Source organism: Seriola dumerili, unplaced genomic scaffold (assembly GCF_002260705.1).
Source record: "Seriola dumerili isolate Sdu_G_001 unplaced genomic scaffold, Sdu_1.0 BDQW01000807.1, whole genome shotgun sequence".
In the NCBI taxonomy this organism is placed as follows: Eukaryota; Metazoa; Chordata; class Actinopteri; order Carangiformes; family Carangidae; genus Seriola; species Seriola dumerili.
In genome coordinates this window covers 902,438-923,698 of record NW_019175062.1, presented here as the reverse complement: position 1 = coordinate 923,698, position 21,261 = coordinate 902,438, and the positions used below count along the sequence as shown (strand labels likewise).

The 21,261-nt window shown below is 42.1% G+C and overlaps 1 protein-coding gene across 1 annotated transcript in view; it reads left to right on the top strand.

Annotated features, from left to right (window-relative positions):
* LOC111237065 (RNA binding protein fox-1 homolog 3-like) overlaps window positions 1–21,261 on the top strand; it is a 530,950-nt gene that overhangs the window by 449,581 nt on the left and 60,108 nt on the right. The window contains exon 5 of the mRNA XM_022766019.1: window positions 18,209–18,457. Within this exon, the coding sequence (XP_022621740.1) occupies window positions 18,209–18,457 (249 nt within the window). The remainder of the gene's footprint in view (window positions 1–18,208; window positions 18,458–21,261) is intronic.

Sequence of the window (21,261 nt, the reverse complement as noted above, 5' to 3'; positions counted from 1 at the left end):
GTTGACTGGGCACTGAACAGAATGGAAGTGTCACTTTGGGAAATTGTATTTTTATTTACTGTGCCAGGTCCCTGCCTGCATCATTTCATGTGGAAGTGCTTTTTACACTATCTCTGAGTGTTGTGTGTGTGTGTGTGTGTGTGTGTGTGTGTGTGTGTGTGTGTGTGTGTGTGTGTGTGTCTGTGTGCATGTGGCCTTGTGCAACCACACTTCCTCTATGGAACATACATCACAGTCGTGAAACTTCAACATCTGCAGCAAATGTATATCCAGCATCAGGAGTTTCCTGCCTTTGCCTTTGAGCAAAGCAATGGCCTCAGCACTGGAAGGTGCTGGAGGTGCTGCCTGCTGTACCTAATCAGGAAGGAGACAGGGGACAGAGGGGAAGGAAATGTTTACTTAACTTAATTTGAAGTATTTTTTGTTTTACTTTCATACATTTGGTCATCACTACTGTCAGTTGAAAAAGATTGACTCTGTAGCTGGAGGTCATATCTCAAAGCAAACTTCCCATAACTTCCTATAACCTTAACCATACTGTAGTAGTTTTCATGTGTAAATATTGAAGAAAGAAAACATCTTCAACACTACAATGTGCATTTTCATAGCAAATGTGTGTGATTGCTGCAAACTGCAGCAACTGGTCCTGGTATTGCTGCTGAAGCTCACTGCTTTCTGGGAACTACTGCTACTTACTGGGCTCGTGCAGGTAGCTTTTACCTGCTGTAGCTGGCGGCTGACGCTGAAGTTCTGCTGTTGGGTAACCTGTTCATCAAGTCTAGTAGCATTTATAGTTTTTGAGATATTCATGATTATTCATCATTTTTCATCATTTTCACTTATTTCCCATTTTAAAAAATCATTAAAAAAGTTCTATAAAATCAGCTGTTACAGATATCAGTAGCAAAAGTCATAGCACCTATCTCCTTATCATGCCTAACATTTTAGCTTTGGAACCATGTATAAAAGAAAAATCATCACACTATTGCATAACTAGCATGGACGTTTAAAAAACTGTGAGTGAACATCATTCAGGCTTTTGAAGAATCATTCAGTTTCTCCATCCTGTTCTGGTGACAGGGTCGAAAAAGGACAGTTCCGAAATTATTACGCCGACTGTCTGTTGTAAATGTCAATCACATTTCACAAAGTGACTTTCTGATTCAGCGCTAATGCCATCCTTACTATAATAGACAACTTCACACCATGTAGACCCAGGTGTAATGGGGAATGTTTAGTGTGGCAGATGGATCAGAGAAATTAACAGTGGGATTACATTTACATTTTTTCCATCATTTCCAGACTCAGCTAAAGCTAAATTCTTTCCATTTTCTATAATGGTTCTCTGGACTGGACTGGACTAGACAGGAAGCAATCCTGCCTGACAACAACATCCTTTCCTCCTTATCAGAATATGACAGTTGTGGTACACCTGATTTTTTAAGAATCATTATGTTTGTATCAGGTGTGATGCATGGTGTGGCAATTATCTCAGATCAGCTTAGCCGAGCCCAGTCCAGTCATGCATGGCCTTCAGTAAAGAACGAGACAAAATTTGGTCATCGATGAATTGATCAAGTCCCGGGTTTCCTTGCGGCAATTCCACCAAAATCCCCTCTCATTTGCATTTGTAACCCCCCACCCCCCTCACTCTTTGTGCCCAGATTGGCAATTGATTAGCATATCCTGCAACACCGCATGGGGCAGCTCATTGATCAAGCACATGAATTGATGGAAACCGCAGGATGGAGGCACAGATGTGGGCCAGTATATCCAGTTATAGAAGTCCCATCAGGGAGGGAAGACAGCATTTTCCTCTGCTTCATTCATCTGTACAGGTCTGGCTTCTTGTTAGCCTGAAAGGTATCCTCTTCATCTCATATTATCAGATTATTCAGATGGTAATGGATGTTTAGATATTGACTCGGTGTGGTTCTTGAATATCCATTTTCATCAAATCATTATGTAGCGTACATGGTCAGACACTATTTATGATTGTGAACACATCCCAGCAATTAACTACATTATCTCATACACAGCCATGGTCACACAGGTGTTTTCACAGGGCATGTGTACACACTGAGCTAGACTCTACTGAAGCCTGTACTATGAACCAAGTTCGACATACCCAGGATACCTTTTCATTATCTGGTTTAACTGAACCTAACATTTTTTGCATCTATGGGGTGACTGACACTCTCCTTTAAGCTCTGGTTTGGTCTATTCCACATCCTGAGAAAAACATCTGGTTCTTTAGCTGCTAAATGCTCCTATGTTCACCAGCTGGTCTCTAACTGGGTCTATTTGTTGTTTGGTGCTGGACAGTTTTATGTACAGTGGGTTTATCAGAGCTTGAAAATATTTCAGTTTTGGGCCATAAAATCAATGAGCTGAGGGAAACTGATTCATGCATGTGAGTGACATCTTTCACATTACTCATAACCATTTGATCTGTTGTTAATGTATAAAAATGATTAGTGCTGCTTTAAGTTTGGTGCTCTCACGTATATCCTAGCATAGATCCACCCAAGATCAATTGGAGCAGATGTGTGCAGGGCCTTTACCACAGGACATTTCTTAAAGGTCCCATACAGTCTAAAGGTAAATGTCCATGTGTTGTTTGATTATAAAGCAGGTCTAGGTTCTATATTGATACTGTGAAAGTATCAAAGTGCTCAGTCCACAGAGAAATACACACAACCTGTATTTAGAAACTGATCCTTAAAATGACCCGTCAGGACTGTAACTTTGTGATGTCACAACTACACAGTCACAGTCCCTCAGCACGGACCACCAGGATCCACTGTCTATACTTTTTTCATTGTTGGTTTTTTAACTTGTATTAACAACACAGCACCAAGTGGTCATTCTGTCACTGAGCTAGCAAGCTACAAGACAGGAAGCCAGTATATCATTGCACAACCTTCCCAAGGATAATAGTGATATTAGAGACTAGTTTATTTATTCTGAAATAACTGAGTATGACTGTCTGTTCTCATTTCATCACAGACTGACCATCACCATTTGCATTTACTGCTGAGTGTTATGAAGCTACAGTAGTAGGCTATAGTCTGTTAGCTGTGGTTGGCCTGTGGTTGGCCAATAAGAAGAGAGGCCTAGAAACCAACACTGTTCTTGCTAGAGCTCCAAGAAGAGAAGCCTGAGAGAGGAGACATGAGACTGACTTGAGATGGATTTAGGTTCTTAAAACCACAAATATATCTTCAAATAAAACACAGGAAAAGTGTAAAATATGGGACCTTTAAGAAACTAGAAAGTGAATTCCTTTCTCAGCCTCTGCCACCTCCAGTCACTAAGATGAAGTTGACCATACAGAAATCCTGGTTAATGACATCCTCAGTTTATGTCTTGGTGCTATTCGGGGTCACTAGTAATGAATATCATTTTGTTTACTTTTTTCCATTTCATAAAAGTAAACTAGATATATTTCATCCCGGTGATACCAGTCCTCCAGAGCAGCTCTTGGTGCCTTGATCCCACACTGGTTTGATTATTGTGTCTTGGAACACAGAAAAGTGAGCTCTCTTTTTCAGGAGTTTAGTTTGGTTTAGTATTGGTGATACTGATGCATTTTGACTTGTACATCGATTGTTCATTTTTTAAGTCGAAGTGGGATGTTGTCCCTGTCAGTTTCACTGCCCTCCCAAGCTCTTTGTCTCTCAGTGTCTGCCCCCCCCCATCCCTCCATCCCTCTCACTCTCCCATCATTGCTCTCTGTCCTATCTCCCTTGTGTCTATTCTTCTGTCTCGCTGTCTCTCTCTCTCTGCCTTAGACAGAAAGAGTGCAGTGATGGAGAGCCCCTATGAATAATGTAGTGTTGTTATCACTCTGCTCTGGTTCCTTTTACAATGAATCGGTCTTAAAGCATCAAAAATTTACCAGGGCTTCTCTCTCCATTAAAGGGAAGGGCTCCTGCAGAGGCCTAGGCCAACGGCTTCAACAATGCAACTTTCCCCTCAAATACCTTCTTGGAGCAAAAGCACATTCAGTAGCATGGCAAAATATTATTTTAATTTCAGCAATATCCATAGTACAAATTATACCATTTACTATTAAAGGATAATCTTGGTGTATTACAGATTTCACCTTATTGTTATAGGCCTTATTTCTTAATCATAATTTGTAAAATTATGACCCAAACCTGCATATTATATACAGTTTTTGTGTTTTTTTCCTGTGCAATGAAGGATTATTCCCTACTACCTCTGTGAGAAACCCAGCAGCACATCTTATCTCACTCATTCACACCAAATAAAAACACTGTTACTCGTCCTTATCCACCTTCGACTGAATGGTTGGAATTCAGAGGGCTCGATTTCCCTCGCTCTCTTATTCAGCTGTATCAGCACTGCTTCAATTGTACACTATTGATAAAGTCCCCTGTCCAAGGCACTCTCATTTGATTGAGCTGGCCACAGCCTATTTCTATAGCCAGGTTAGAATCATTTAGCCTAATAGCTTTCAGTGGCCATGGCTGACAGTCAATACAGAATGCATGCATGTGTACGTATCTGTGTGTGTGTGGGTGTGTGTATGTGTGCGTGTGTAGCCGGTCAGCTTATGCTATCCGGAGAGCAATCCTATGGTCTAATACCCCTGAGGCTTTTTCACTTATTAAAGCGCAGACACAGACAGAGAGTGAGAAAAATACAATCCACATGCAAACAAATACAGTAGCGTTTCAATTTACCTGAGCACACACACACACACACACACACACACACACACACACTTAGATCCAAACAGAATGAGGCCGGTCATTACGGGAATGAGAGTGGTGGCTCATAAGGGCTCCTGATATCTGGTCAAGTCCCGAAGGGAAGCTGGAGATTGCTAATAGTTATCCAGCTGCCGTTGTCTCTGATCATGAAGCACTTAAGGCCCCGCTCATCTTCACTGCCTCCTCGTAATGAGATCAGAGACGTACAGTGTGTGTGTGTGTGTGTGTGTGTGGGTTTCTTCCAACAAAAGTGAAGCATTTTCCCATTTGTCTTCTTGTCGACATCAATGAAAATTAAAACAATTAATTGATCCTATACTATATCCAAAACCTAATAGATCATACTCCTGCACAATGTTCCTTCATTCCCATGAACATGCATGCTGTAGTTTATTTTGACTCAATCCCACACACACCGTCCGGCCCACAAATACTCACAAGAGCACCAAATGTGGAGTCCCTCTGTTAATCAGCTGCTGAAAATAGTTCCAAACAAATGTGTTATTTTCTTGACTTTGAGTTATCTTTGATAAAAACTACAATGAACAGATGTTTCAGGAAATTACTGAGCCTTCTTTTGAAAATTTGAAAGTATATATTTGTGACCCATGTGGGAGATTTGTTGACAGTCAGAAAATTATCACCAGCCTGTCACTGCGTTTCACACTTTCTTGACAATACATCAATTTCCAAAACATGTCCTACAGATTTTTGGATGCGTTTTTTCCAAGTCGACTCATTCCATTTCTTTATAGTATGAAAATGAGTCAGCTGACTCATCACATCTGCATTCATTTTTGTTAGTTACATCATCATTTTTTTGATAATGCATATTGTACGGTGCCCCTGAAATATCAACGCACTGCAACTTAAGAAAACACATACAAATACACAAAACAAACAAATTCAGAAATCATCAATTTGAGAACATGAGCTGCAAATTCTCACAACACAAAAGAAGTGTTTCCATGGGACACTAAAAAGTGGTGAACCTGGCTGGGAAGCACTTATTGTTTAATGCTTTGTGACTTTTGAAGTTAAAAGCAATGAACAAGAGCACATGGATGTAATATAATAGATGCACCCAGCTGGGTTCATCGCTTTTCTTTATCCCCTGGAAACACTTGCAGCTCACGTGCTGTCAAACTGATGAAGACGTTTTCTGAATTTATTTGTATTTTGTCTGTTTGCATGTGTTTTCTTAAGTTGCAGTGCGTTGAGCTCTCAGGGCCACCAAAAGAATGCATGCGGTTGGATTTGAAAAACTTGCATTGCATTACCCTCAGAACAATAATGTAACTTTGTTGACTGTGATGGATTACATAACCAGAGCCAGGTTTCAAGAGCGAAAATTGATTTTCCCATTGTACAGAAATGAATGGAAACCAATGGCTGTCTGGAACAGTAAAAACACATACCACTTTGTAAAGTACAGCAGCAAGGTTTGCCAAATACGCTGCTGTTAAGTATGTATGTGGGATTAGTAGTATGAAAATCAGTGGCACAACATCTTATATTAAAGTCTCCCAGCTGTTCCCAGCATCTTCAGCATTTGCCTGCACTGCCTGTGCCAGCAGCCGGCTCACTTTACAAGTTAGCTGATATATACTGAAGGTGAAAAAGAAAAACTGCTCTACAAAGGATCTGGAAAAACACTTTTATTCAGGATGTTTTTAAAATAACTTGTGAAAATAACCGAATCTCTATCAGGAATAAGGGAACTACCAAATCATATGAGTACTCAACATGTTGTAAGATGCTGTACTAGACAGGGTTTTATAAAGTGAGTGCGTGTATGAATAAAGTGACAAACACACACATACACACACACACTGGTAGAGCTTTCCTGCGTTTGTATGTGTGACTACCCTGAACGTGTCTTCTTCCGCTGGGTGTGCCGGCAGTGTCAGTGGCTTTGTGCCGGGGTCTGATTGAATCGGGCACACAGGCAGATTTACATATGTTTGCCATTGTTACGGGGTTTAGTGAATATCATGTAGCAGGCCTAGAGGGAGCTGGCAGCCAGCGGACCTACGACACACTCTGAATCCTAAACAGTCTCTCCTCTCCACCAGCACCACCGCTCTACTCCTTCATGAACATGATTTCTCTTTCACTCGCTCTCCCTCTCTCTCTTGCTGGCTTTCTTGCTCGGGCTATAGCTATCATCTCACACACACACACACACACTCCCTCTCTCATACACACGCACACAGGGGTTGGATCGTGGAGTGTCCCCGCTTGGCCAGCGAGGGACTGGGAGTGTCGGCCAATCTCTGCTCAGCCGAGTGTTAAATTAGATTCCGTTGCCTCTCTGTCAGAGTTGTATGTGTGTGTGTGTATGTGTGTGTGTGTGTGTGTGTGTGTGTGTGTGTGTGTGTGTGTGTGTGTGTGTGTGTGTGTGTGGGTGTGGGTGTGTGTGTGTGTGTGAGTGTGTCTCACACACTCATGCATAACTCACTCACAGGGACTGGGTCACTGTCACACACACTAATGTTCATAGCAGGAGACTCTTCTCAGAGTGAGTTTGCAGAACCGCAGCCGCCCGAATGTTGGTGATGATGATGATGATGATGATGATGATGATGATGATGCAGAATTACTGTAAAGCAGTGTCGGCAATGTTAGTTAGTTTACAATATGTATGTATGGTGCAATTATTTGATTAGACTCCTAACAGATTGTTGAGTGTTGATCACCAAGGTGAATTAATTAGTGATTCACCAATATCAGCTTCTAGATGATGATACATGACGATGCTGTTATCAGTGTTATATATTATATATATAATATATTGTATAAAGCAGGTCTAGGTTCAAAGTATCAAAGCCTCAGTCCACAGAGAAATGCACACATCCTGTATTCAGAAACTGAGCCTTAAAACCAGCCATCAGGACTTCTTTAACTTTGTGATGTCACAACAAAACAGTCACTGCCCCAGCCATTCCCCAAGCCCCGTCCACTTGGCCCCACCATCCAACATCGCAGGATTTTTGTTTCTTTGTGTATATACTCTTACTAGTGTTTTGTTCAGCCTCTCTAAAGCACCTTTTCCATTGCTGACAAAAGCCAGATGTTAGCAGGTCTTAGCTGGTTGTTTGACCAGTGGTAAAGGGGCTTTAGAGAGGGTACAATCAGCATTCACATGCGGGTCAGTGACTCTACAGCTTATAGGCTCTGGAGTGATGTAAACACAACACAGGCACTAATTTTTGCCCCTTTTCCGTGCTGTGACATCTTTCAGAGCACAAACACTGTTAACACACCTGTCACCTGCCCAGCACAGTGCTGTTACACCAGAATCACCAATCGAAGCATCTCACACAGAGGCTCCGACGCAACCGGGGGATGAGACACGACGGATCAGTTTTAACAATTTGCAAGGCAGCTCTTCCCTGTGTCTGTGTGTGTGTATGTGTGTGTGTGTGTGTGTGTGTGTGTGTGTGTGTGTGTGTGTGAGCTCTATGAGTGTATGTGATGATGTAGCTCCCTGCAGTTGTGTGTGTGTATCCTCTCCAAACAGAAATGCAAAGTGACCCGGCAGCGTAAAAGAAGTCACCTCTCTTATCACCTGCGTTTAAAAAACCTGCGTAGACCTGATCATGTTGGTTTAAAACAATCATTTCAACTTTTCCTCAGCTTGTCACTAATCTGCTGATTGCTGGATCACTTTTGTTGGGTTTTATGTTTGTTACACTGGGACTGAAAGCTTCCCGCCTCATTGCCTGACCTGTTGTTACTAGAGCTACAGAGAGAAGCCTGACGGACGAGATGTAAAACTACACTGAGATGGTTTCTGGTTCTTAAATTCGACGATTCATCTCCAGAACCTTACAAAGGAATAACCACGATCAGGCCTCACACTAATGAAGTCATGAAGTCAACTCCTCACTTTCTGAATAGTTTTTAAAGCATTTATAGTCATTTTCATCTCATGAGTAGACAATCTGTTTCCTGTACTACACCTGCACACACATGCCCAGTGTTCGTGAATGGTCATGTGAGATGCCTTTTCAGGTGGACAGAGATTATTTCTGACACGGAGCTTAAACATTTCTCTGCATGAAGATAGTTTATAGTTTAAGTATTGGAGTGACCCATGCTAAAGTAAAGCTGGCTGTTGTGTCTTCTGTTCTGCTAGTTTTCATCTCACCCTGCTCTGCCTCAGCGCTTTAGGTGAGAGAACATGTTAAACCTAATGAAAGCGGAATTCAACTATGTTATTTTTTGTTTACTGACAAAATGTCTGCAGTGTTTCAGGGCGAGTGCTCCCTCTGCTTTCCTCCAATCTTTCTCTCCCTACGTATTTTCCCTTCCTTCTGTCCTCTTTTCTGTCTAATGTCTGCAGTGCACATCAATATTAATCACTCCCTAAAGCAACAGGTTTCTGGCATGTTCGTACAGTCTGGCCAAAAAAGCTGCATAAGGCAAAAACACTGCAGTCTGTACAAGCAAGCACGCTACAGTCCGTCTGATGCTGAGGCTCTGTTGGTGGACACTGTGTCCTTTTAAGTATTTCTTTATATTTTTCTGTGTAAGAGGTGTGACGTCTTTAACATCTGTGTATGTGTGCGTGTGTGTGTGCGTGCGTGCGTGTGTGTCTATTTTTATGTGACTGGCTGATTACCCTCACTGACTCTGCACCAATCTTTATGACTTTGTCTCTGTCAATCCGTAATAATTAAGCTGTAGTGATGGGAGTGCGAGAAACCCAGACAGTGTGAAGTGGGCTGGATGACGAACACACACACACACACACACACACACACACACACACACACGCACACGCACAGTGTGTGAATTGTGGGCTTCATTTTGACTTCTGTTCTGTACCACATCTCTTCCAACTCCCCCCCCCCTCGCTCTAAGATCATTATAATACATTACACACTACAGACATACACACACACATGCACAGCACGGTGCAGCTCCGGGGGTGCATGTGTGTGTATGTGTGTGTGTGTGTGTGTGTGTGTGTGTGTGTGTGTGTGGGAACGGGGGGGTGTTCTGAATCGTCCCTGCCCAGTGGAGAGCTTGGATAATGGTTAGTAGGGGTGGAGAGAAGCCCTGGGCTACTTTGGAAAATAGCTGAAGAGAAGGGAATCAATATTAGACATACACCCACTGTGCTACTGTGTGTGTGTGTGTGTGTGTGTGTGTGTGTGTGTGTGTGTGTGTGTGTGTGTGTGTGTGTGTGTGTGTGTGTGTGTGCGCGTGTGTGCGTGAACTTTTACCCTGCAATGAATGAAGCTCTTTTTTTCCGTCTAATCTTCTCTCAAACAGACAGACAAACAGTCAACTGTAAATTAGCCAACGAGCCTCCTGTTCCCCCCCTGCTGATGTTGGTTTCCTGTGCTCTGCGGGTCAATTCATCCAAACTAAATCTCTCATCCTCTCTGAGTCATATTTTAAGTATTGAACACCAACACTTCTTGCATGATGGATTTATTTATTCTGTCATTAAAGGTGCTGGATGAAAATATTTGGAGGCTTCTTTCTCTCAGCAGTAGCATACAGAGTGTTTGTCTGTTTGTTTCTTGTTTGTTTGTCTCCTGCCCCGTCCCTTCATCACGCTGAAGGGAATCATCATGTTTTTCCTATTGGTCCTTTCCTCCGTCCACTTTCATCTCCTTTTGCCACAAACACATCTGTTTGTACAATCTCTTTGCACCAAATTTCTCCCTCCTCAACCTTCGTATTGTCTTCCCGTCGACAGTGCAACTTTTGTTCTGCTGGTCCAAAATTGACTCGATCTGTTTGGTTGTTTATAAAACATGGAGTATAAAATGATTACCCAATAATGTTTTTACACCTTTTCAGTCAACGTCATTCCAACTCATTACGGCAACTTTTACACTTTCTTTTGGAATTTAATAAACCTCATTTACATAAAAATATACCTCGTTTTTAAGTAAAAAAAACTTAAACTTGACAAAAGTTACAATCAGAGGAACATATGTTGATGGATTATCACAGAGAGGTATATGTCAAAGTTTAGTCATGATACTTCTGAAACCATTTCAGTAGTGTGCTACACTGTAATGGCCTAGGTGAAATTTGACCCGGGAAGACCACAGATGCTGTATTCTTTGGCATGTTCATTGGTTAGTGAGCGTGACGCAATCACGTGTGAAAACATGACACCATTTTCTTTGACATGTTCAGCGCTGAGGTTGAACGGAGCCCACAGCTCATCTCATGAACAGCACAGCAACTCCTCCAACCTGAACTACCGCACAGGTTGGTTTTTTTTTTCAACCCTCTGATACGACCCGACCGTGTACCTACCATTGTCGCCATGGTTACTATACTAATGGTCATGTCTTGGTTAGATTTAGGAAAAGATCGGGATTTGGGTTCAAATAATTAATAATTATAATAATATATATATTATATAATAATTATGCCCACTTCCTCAACATCACATGGTCTTTGTTGTCATTGTTACAATATAAACAGCTAATTTCAGCAGCTTTGTCTCTCCTTATAGTACGTCACTGCATTTTCTTCTTTGCCACTGTGATAATTACTACGACCACTAGATGACGCTTAGCAACAAAACGTAACTATGGGTCATAATTTGCTGCAGTACAGATGACCTATGGGCGCAATTTTTAAAGAAGGACAGTCTTGAACAGTGCTAGCTTGCTGTTTTGTGCCTGAGCTATAGAGTCCATCTGATTGTGCACACACGCTTCATCCTGCTCTGCTGTGTGATTGGCTACTGTCAGACTGACACAAGGAATATCTGTTAGCAGGAAAACAAAGAGTTGGGTCATTGTTGGAGTTGGTGCATTTTTTAATGTAACATTTAATCTTTGTTCAAGGGGACGACATCAAGTCATCTAAGTCACACAGGTTAAGACGTTTACATTACATTTACACTTGCTCATCTGGCAGGCGCAAAGCCTAACCCTCACAAGTGAGGGACCAATAGAATAAGTTAAATTTTAAAGGAAAGGTGGAGCTGCAAGTGATTTTTGGATTTTGTCTATTAAAATCTAAAGTCATCAAAACTAAGACTGAAGTCATGTGACTCACCTCCGCAAACAGCTAAGCATATTAGCAATATCGATGAGTCAGAAGCATAGATGCACAAACTGTCTATTCATTACTGATGCTTTCGTATATTCTGTGTTTTGATAGCTATAGAAGTCAGTTTCTACAACCACATCTTTCTCTGTTTTCATCAGTGGTAGCTTGACTTGATGTGACTTACAGGAGCATTTTATGGATTAGAGCTCCTACCTGCAGCAGATGTACACTACATCATCATGGTTGACAGCAGTATGGCAACAGCGTGAAATAGTTACAAAGTCCACATTAGGAGGAGCGTGGGGTGGATGCATGAGTCCACAAAACACAGGACTTTTTCCCGTTGACAAACTACAATCTTTTCCTAAACCTAACCAAACCATAACTTTAAATGTTTGTTTCTATTGACAACATGACAATAGGTCACCTAACAACAAAACATAGCTGTGGGTGATAAGCTGCTTGCACAGATGACCTATGGGGAGGACAGTCTCCTTTAACTTGCGTGAAGTAATTCAATTCAACCATGTGTGTATGTGTGTGTGTGTGTGTGTGTGTGTGTGTGTGTGTGTGTGTGTGTGTGTGAGAGAGAGAGAGAGAGAGAGAGAGAAAGAGAGAGAGCATCATACATGTGCCTCATGTGTAAATGGAGCTGGAGTCCATCAGGCATCAGGCATGGCGCTCCACTGAGCCAAAGGGAAATAAACTCAATGAGGGACAGACAGAGGGTAGGTGAAGACACAGTCAGAGAGAGAGAGAGAGAGAGAGAGGGAGAGAGATTGGTGGCTGATGCAGAGAGATAGATGGAAAGATGGAGGGAGAGAGGGATGGATAGTATGATTTAGCTGATAGGAGAAATCATTTACCAGCGCAATTTGTCGACAAGGATCTGGGGATGTCTCAGTGTGTCAGCGCCTCAGTCACTTTGATTGATGATGGATGTTCACTGACTCTAACACTCGCTCTCTCACTCCGTCTCTGGCTCTCTCTAACTCTCTTCCTCCTCAGCCGCTCTTCCTGATCCCTCTTTGCTGCCTAAACCCCAGCAGGGCAAACCCCTCTCTAGCTCAGCCTGTGAGCATGGCTGTGTGTGTGTGTGTGTGTGTGTGTGTGTGTATGTGTGTGAACACAGGGAGATGTATCACACCTCTGCTTATGATTTAGGCATATTAAAATGAAAACTTCCAGGTGACGCATTTTCCCTGCAGCTCTCACTTCACACACTCCACTGCCATTATTTAACTTGACTGTCTTTGTTCATGGCTCACTGCTGGTGTGTGTGTGTGTGTGTGTGTGTGTGTGTGTGTGTGTTTGTGTGTGTGTGTGTGTGTTTGTGCTAGTGTATGTGCTTGTCTCCAGTGTGTGTATTGACCAGGTGGGGCTATATATCAGCTCAGCTCTTTATCAATGCGTCGAGGCAGGGAGGCCTATCGATGTGGCTCCTTGTTTTAGTGAACCGAGACTCGCCCCAGGCCACACGTCCTCCCTGCATACACTCACAGATTAACAGTAAGAGAAGTCAGGCCAGTGTATGGGCGCCGGTGTTAACCTGGAACTTCTGTGTTCTGTTCCAGAGGTAACAGTGCAATCCTGCTCAACAGTATGAGATGCAGTTCACTCCGATTTTCGAGACAAGGGTTGTTTATTCTATAAAAAAACAATATTGGGTCCATATTCTCCTCTGCTCCTGTGTTTATTTGTAGTGTTGATCCATAAGAAGATATATTTGTGGTTTTAAGAACCAAAAACTCTCTCAATGTAGTTTTACATCTCCTCTCTCTCCCCTCTATCCTTCTCTCTGGAGCTCTAGCAACATTAGGGCGTTGGCTTCTGAGCCTCTCTTCTGATTGGCTGACTGTTTCCTGAGTGACACAACCCTAACCCTGACCATAGCTAAAAGATTGCAGCCTTCTGCTGTAGCTTGGTAAAACTCACTGGTAAACACAAAGGGCAATAGTCAGAAAATGAGAACAGACGTTCAAATTCAGATTAAAATGCTTGGTTATTTCAGAAAAACTTCTCTCTAATATTACAATTATCCTTGGGAAGGTTGTGCAATGATATACTGGCTTCCTGTCTTGTAGCTTGCTAGCTCAGTGACAGAATGACCACTTGGTGCTGTGTTGTTAATACAAGTCAAAACAACAAAAAAAAACTATAGACAGTAGATTCAGGTGGTGTTTGAGGGCGATGACATCACAATGAAGCTCTGAGCCTCTCTTTTTTAATTGGCTGACTGTTTTCTGAGTGATAAAAATATAGCAGATTTCAGGTAAACACTCAGAGAAACAAAATCCTGCTAGGTTGGATGGTGGGTTCAGGTGGGCAGGGCATGGGGCATGGCTGAGAGCAATGACTGCTTTGTTGTGACATCACAAAAGTTCCAGAAGTCCTGACGGCTGGTTTTAAGGCTCATTTTCTGAATACAGGCTGTGTGCATTTCTCTCTGGACTCAGGCTTTGATACTTTCACAGTATTAATACAGAACCTAGACCTGCTTTATAATTAAAACAAAGGCATGGACAGCTAACTTTATACTTTATTATATGGGACCTTTAAATTACAACGACTGACAACGAGAAAACTAGAATCACTAATTCATTCACATTGATGATCTGTTATCAGGCTAGTGTAATAAATTACATCATACATATATACTCTTTATACAATATGGGACCTTTAATGTTTCTGCTTTTAGCAGCCTTTAACAAGCTCCATTTCCCACATCCCCACAGACTGTCGTGGGTGAAAGGTCAACAGCTTGATGGACTGAGGCCAGTCAAGCGGCTGTGAGACGGGACAGAAGGGGCTGAACAATGCAGACATTTTTTCAGACAGAGTGATTCCAGCTAATAAGCTGGAAAGAATCTGAATAGGAATCATAGATAATAATTTCACAGAATACTAAGAATCTGGTGGAATCTCAATTCAAGGTACACTTAATTACAACAGATGGAATTTGCACAGCGGTCATAGAATTTAGTTTAAACATTTACTTTTGCGACTTTTTAAAATGTTCTAAAAGTGTTCAGGATAATGGGACGTTTCCAACTTGTCACAACTGAACAGTCAAAAAACAGTATTAAGTTTTAAAACTTAAAAGCTTTATAACTCTAAACTCACTAAAGGTTAAAATCCCAGCATTAGTGTGTGTAGTAGATACCCATTACCTCCGCCAAGGACGTTTTCACCCACGTCTGTTTGTTTGTTTGTTAGCAGGATTATGCAAAAGAGTACTGAACCGACTTTTGCCAGACTTGGTGAAGGGATGGGTCACGGGCCTGGGAAGATTTTGGGGTAGATGCAGATAATTTACTATAAATATGATTTTTTTTTTTCTGAAGTCTGGTGAATGTTGTTTGACATTGGCCATGGTGGAGGTCTGCACTCTCTGAGTGCCCTTCTACTTAATGTGGTAATATGGCTGTTAAACCCCAGGAACACATTTCATTTATTCATAAACACCAGTGAAGGAAACCCTTAATGGGAGATTGAGTTTCTGAAACATTAGAGGGCAGGAAGTGATGTCAGGACTTCAGCTGTATATGAATCTTGTGTCAGTCACTCAGTGTTGTCCCACTCTGGATCATCATGTCTGTTTGATTATACGCTGATTGTTGAACTTACGGCTCCTGTTTCTTGGCTCGTGTGACTTTGTTGTAACAGGGTCACTGTGATCTCACATCTTATCAATGACAGAAATACACGGATGAGACTAAGACGGAATATATATAAAAAACCACATTTCAAATATTGTCGCTTGTAATTGCCACTGAAGCTTAAAACAACTCTTAGAGTGTGTAAGTGTGTGTGTGTGTTTAGGTGAGCAGGGTGTTTATTTCAGCTGTTTGAAGATCACAAATCATTTTAAACAGCACTACTTGTATCCAGATGTAACAAGCACAACAAAGACCCATTTCATTATTGATGACTTGACTCGTTTGCTGCTGGAGATTCATTTTTTTCTTCATTTGTATGTGAAGTGAGTAAACCCTAAATTGAGCAAAACGCTTTTCTGCCTGGGGAGTCGACAACGACTCTGCCAGGAACGACGCGGCTACAGTCAGCGAGCCATCGGCAAACTGCTTTGTTATGCTCAACACCATCAATCTCCATGCATAAGAATAGCCAACTTCAATACCGCCATCGATCGGAGAAACCTTTGGAAACAGCTAAGGTCACAGCCTCGTCCCACCTCAAAAAGTTGCTGTGATTGATTTATACATTTTTAAGCCATTTCCCCTTCAAGTTTCTGAGCGGCGTGGAAGGAAAGTGAGGCGCTAATATGTCAGATGAATTCCTCATCATCGGCTGGAGGAAACAGGCATCTGACAGGCGCGTGAATTAGGACGAGCCTGGACAGGGGTGAAAGAGCAGGAAACTCACGTTAAAAGGGAAGAGGAGAGAAAATCACAGTAACTGAAGCAAGCGAGGAGTAAATGGAGAAAAGTGGAGAAGAGAGGGAAAATGCCAACTTCTATTAGAAACGTGGATTTCAAAACAGAGCTTGTCATCAAAAGAGTATCAGTTAATTGATCTTTCTCATCTCTTATAAAGGATGTAATTTGCATCACTTTCCTTTCCTTTCCTGTGTGAGTGTTTGTGTGCGTGTGTTTGGTGAGCATCTTTCCGCAGAGAGCTTTTCAGTGTGGGTGAGCTGGTTTGTGTCGTGATCAAACAGACTTTCTGTTCTACAAATAAACCCAATATTCTCCTCTTGCCATGTATAAAGGAAACACTTCCACTGTCTCTCTTTTTACCTCCACCAAGGTGTTTTCATGTCTGTTCGTTTGTTTATTTCTCAGCAGGATTACGCAAAAACTACTGAAACGATTTGCACCAAACTTGGTGGAGTGATGGGTCACGAGTCAGTGACGAACCCATTACTTTTATTATTTTGGAGCAGATCTGGTTAAAGGGGCGGATACAGAATTTTTTTTTATCACTTTCCTTAACAATTTTCGACACTTTTGACACTTTTCTCAGTTTCTCAGTAAATAACGTTTGGATCTTGGTGTAAAAAATCTGACATATTTATGCTGTTGAGATCTACGAGTTGCAGTTGCAGATAATAATCTGGATCTGACAGACATGTCTAGTATTGTTTGGCCTTGGCAGAGGTTTACGCTCTACTGAGTGCCGTTCTAGTTATTAGACTTGTTTATTGATGGACTGACAGGTAGTTTGATGACTTCCTGTCTCATCATTGTTAGGATTTCACGACATAAACCACGGCTGTTATTCTAACTCGATGAGGAGGTATGGTTTCGCTTTTCTCTCGCCTCCTCCCCTTTCTTCTCATCCTGTCACTCCACAAGTCTGTCTCATGTCGCCGCGGAAAACCTCTCCGTGGAACCGCCGATAATGTTCCCACCATCCTCTAATATAAAGACCTAACCATAACTTGACTTTACTGTTATTATTCTATTATGTTACATAATTCTCCAAGGATTAAAAGTTGTTTTGTTTTTGCCTCTGTTTGATAGCAGACAGTGCAGATGCAGACAGGGAATGAGGGGCATGAGAGAGGGTTATGGTACACAACAAGGTTCCCCAGCTGGAATTGAACTGAGGACACTGCGGTTACATGATACATAGTGTAACTATTCAGCTACCAGGAAGCTCCTGCTGGGAGCATTACTTTACTTTATTCTTGCCTTTTTCCTCCCATTTCCACATCTTCTCTTTTATTTTCACATCATCTTCACTTGGGTTGGGCACAGGGATTTTTGTTTCTGGAGTAAAGGAATTTCAGCGAAACCTTCCTGTCAGATTTGTTTCACTGAGATAGGTTCATCCTGAAGTTCTGAGTGCGCTTCAAACAAACTAGGTTGCGGTCTGAGCGTTGTCTGACCTTGTGTAAACGTGGCCAAAAGTTTATACATCTTCCAAAAGGTCTCGTCTTGGGGCAAACAAACCCCGCCCTCATAGAGAGGAGAGTGACACAATGAATAATACAAATGGGGATAACAGTGTGCACTTTCAGTCTCTCTCTCTGAAGGCACGCAAGCTGCTGCACTCAGTTGTACACATGAAAAGTGGCAGAGGAAGTTGTATAAAGAATGGGAAAAGAGAGTTTGAGAGAGAAGTACCAAACTTGCCCCCAACCTCAGACTTGACCTCTGACCCCACCATGAGGCTATCAGACGGTCTGACAGACACTTAGTTTGAAGGATGCTGAGCACAGTTAGGGTCAACAGGAGGGTGAAGCAGAATTCTGTCTGCTACTTTTGATGGAAGGGGTTTAACCATTTTGGAAACCATACTTGGGGTAATCCGGTCTTTATCCACATGCGGGCTTGCATTGCTTTTGTACCACTATACCACATGACGTACACAACTAAACCAGTCGCTAAGAAACAAACCTTTCTAACCTGTTCTCCTCTTTTCCTTCCCTCTGTCCTTGTCCCTATCTCTATCCCTCCATGCAGGGTAACCAAGAGGCCCCAGCTCCCCCTGAAGCCATGGCCCAACCCTTCCCACCGGCCCAGTACCCCCCTCCACCACAGAACGGGATCCCTGCTGAGTACGCCACGCCCCATACCCACCAACCGGCCGACTACACGGGACCAAGCACGGTGGCCGAGCACGCCCTGACACTGTACACGCCGACACACACACACAGCGAACAGCCGGGAAATGACAGCAACACCCCCGCCCTCACAGCCAACACAGTAACGGTGAGTCGTCTGCGGTTCACATCAGATCACATCTACCTGTTTATCAGGTACCCCTGTGTTTTCCTGTATTTTCATTAAGAAGGTGGCATCAGTGAAGGCTAAAATAGTTGACTGATGGTCTGATTGCTAATGTAATTTTCTTTTTTTTCTTTTTCCCTGCACAACAAGGCTAAAAAATATTTCAGTGCAAACATGCAAATGCATAAATGTTTCACGCAAAAAAAAAGTTAAATAAAATTGTCTCATTCGCAGTAATTTGTGCTACACTAAAGTGATTTCACACATGTAACATCTCTAGGAAGTGCAATAACGAGCATTTATTCGACTCCATTCAGTGCCAGATAAACTGTACTATGCATGGTTGGTCCTTTGCCTCATGTCCTCAGTCTGCTGTGGTTGTGCAGCTGGAACCAGGATTCACTCATCAGTCGCCTCCAAACACATTCAGTGTGTGCGTAGGGACAGGAGAGGCACCAAAGCAGAACACACTGCGACCTCCGCCCCACATAGTGAATATTATGATGAGGCATCATTTATTGTACAGTTCTGGCATATCTACACTTAGTTCCTCCTTTCCTGCTACCCACCCTCATGCCAGTTGCATGTGTGTTCACATTGATTCTGTATGGTCCATCCTATCACCCATTATTCTGTTTAAACCTTATGAATTGATCTATCTGTGAATCCAACGTCTAACCTGTACAGATGTCGAAGGTTGTGTAAAGATCTTTGTCCTGAGCTGAGTCAATGAGGAAGGGTTAGAGCTTCTTGATATGTGTAACGCTGTCGGCAAGTAACGTAAACCAATCGGTTGGTTTTAGGTTCACTTTTGGCGTCTTTAAAAAAACTGGTCAGTCAGATGAGGCTATTGTGAGCGGATGTCCTCCTCAATAGTTACGAGGTAGAATCTGTAGATTGTAGAGCCTGATGCCAGATTTTTTTATTGGTTTTAAATTCAGTGTAATTCCTGAGGTCACCGGATCATGAAATCCTGTATAGTGATACTACTAATATCAGCTTCCTAGTGCAAAGGTTTTCAAAGTGGGAGGCAGGCCTCACCAGGGGGGCTCCACACAGTTTCAGGGAAGGCTCAGTGAATGGAAGAGAAAAAATATTACAAGTTATTATATTAGTTATCAAAAAGATATGTAAATGAGCCTAACTGTATGTGATTTGGTTATGGGCTCAAATAACATAATCATGATCCCATAGGCATCCAGGAATTGAGCAAAGTAAGTTAAGGTTGGGTGAGGGGGCGACTCTTTGTAAGGTCTGTCTGAGGGGAGGCCCACAGTCTGAGACTTTGAAAACTCCTGATCTAGCGCACAGTTAATCTGACTGTGGCTCTTGGCTTGAGTCAGGTATTCATTGTAAATGAACTGTAGCCCAGGTCAGTAGGTTCGGGCAATATCCTAAATTTAATGTCTTGATGCATTCCAGAACAAATATCATCATATTTGAAATCATTGCAGAAGGGTTTTTTTTCCTTCCCACCAATAATATATAATTATATTGTTATATTTTATGTTTTTTATAAGAATAAAAATTGTATATCATAGTATTTTATGTATATGGTATAGGCGATGTGTACAGTAAGCAAGCAGTGAAATGAGGGTTGGAGTTGGCAGCAGGGCAGACTGTGCAAACATGCATTATGAAAAAAAGGGCAAAAATAAAAATGTGATATTGTGAAAAATATTACATATGGTGGGAAATATTGCAATATTTGATAAATATTATTTATCAAATATGGACCCAAGCCTACATGTCAGAGCTGTGTTTTAAATAGTAATCAGTTAAAGAACGCAGATGATGTTTATCTTTCATCAATAACTGAAAAACTGCCTGTGAGTACATCTTTAGTTAATTTGCTCAGTAATCTTTAACAGATTATTGTTAAAGTGGCTGTGAGATAAAAGCCAAGCTGTGGGCTGAATCTGACTTCAGAATGCAATGGGCTGCAGACAGTAAAATCAAAAATTCAACCCGCCGTTTTATAATTTAACATATGTATATTTTAGCGACCAGTCCCTGGAGTGCCATTCTGCTTTGAAGGTTTTAAGGTTTGGAGATAGTTAGTCGAGGCAGAGAGTTTCCTTGCTGCGCTCAGCTCAGCCCAGATGCTTTTGTAGTGGTGGGTGGTAACGCTGAGAAGAATGCAGGGAACTGAGAGCGAAGCCTCTCTTGCCGACTCTAGGACTGTCTTTCTGAAGTTTCTTTGACACCGCACTTCACACAACATGAAACCTAGAACTTAAAAAGTCAAAAGTACCCCACCCTGTGCTCCCAATAAGCTCCAGAATCTGAGAGGATGCATAAAACAAGAAAGTAAATGAGATCCTGATGATATATACCAAACTGTTAGATTTCATTTAAAAGGATTTTAGTATTCTCTTGGACATTCGCCATCAGATCAAGCAAGTGTGGAAATGCATGCATGAACTATACATTCACACACACACTCACACCTAGCAGGGATACACTCATGGCTGCATGTTGCTGACAAATGAGCTGTATTTCAGCTGCACTTCAGCATAGAACCACACACACACACACACACACACACACACACACACACACTGTAACACTACAGTTAACTGCACCAACACTTGCCTCTAGTTGAGGAGCCTTCAAGCTGTCAGGCCCAATAAGACTGGAGCATGCTGGGAAGGCATGGGACTGTACTGTATAGACAGTGATGGCAGAGTTGGGGAGTCCAGTGAGAGAAGACTTGGTACAGTCAGCATTACTGGGAGTGTTTTACAGTCACTGTGGAGAGTTTGTCACAGGCTGTAATTGTTACT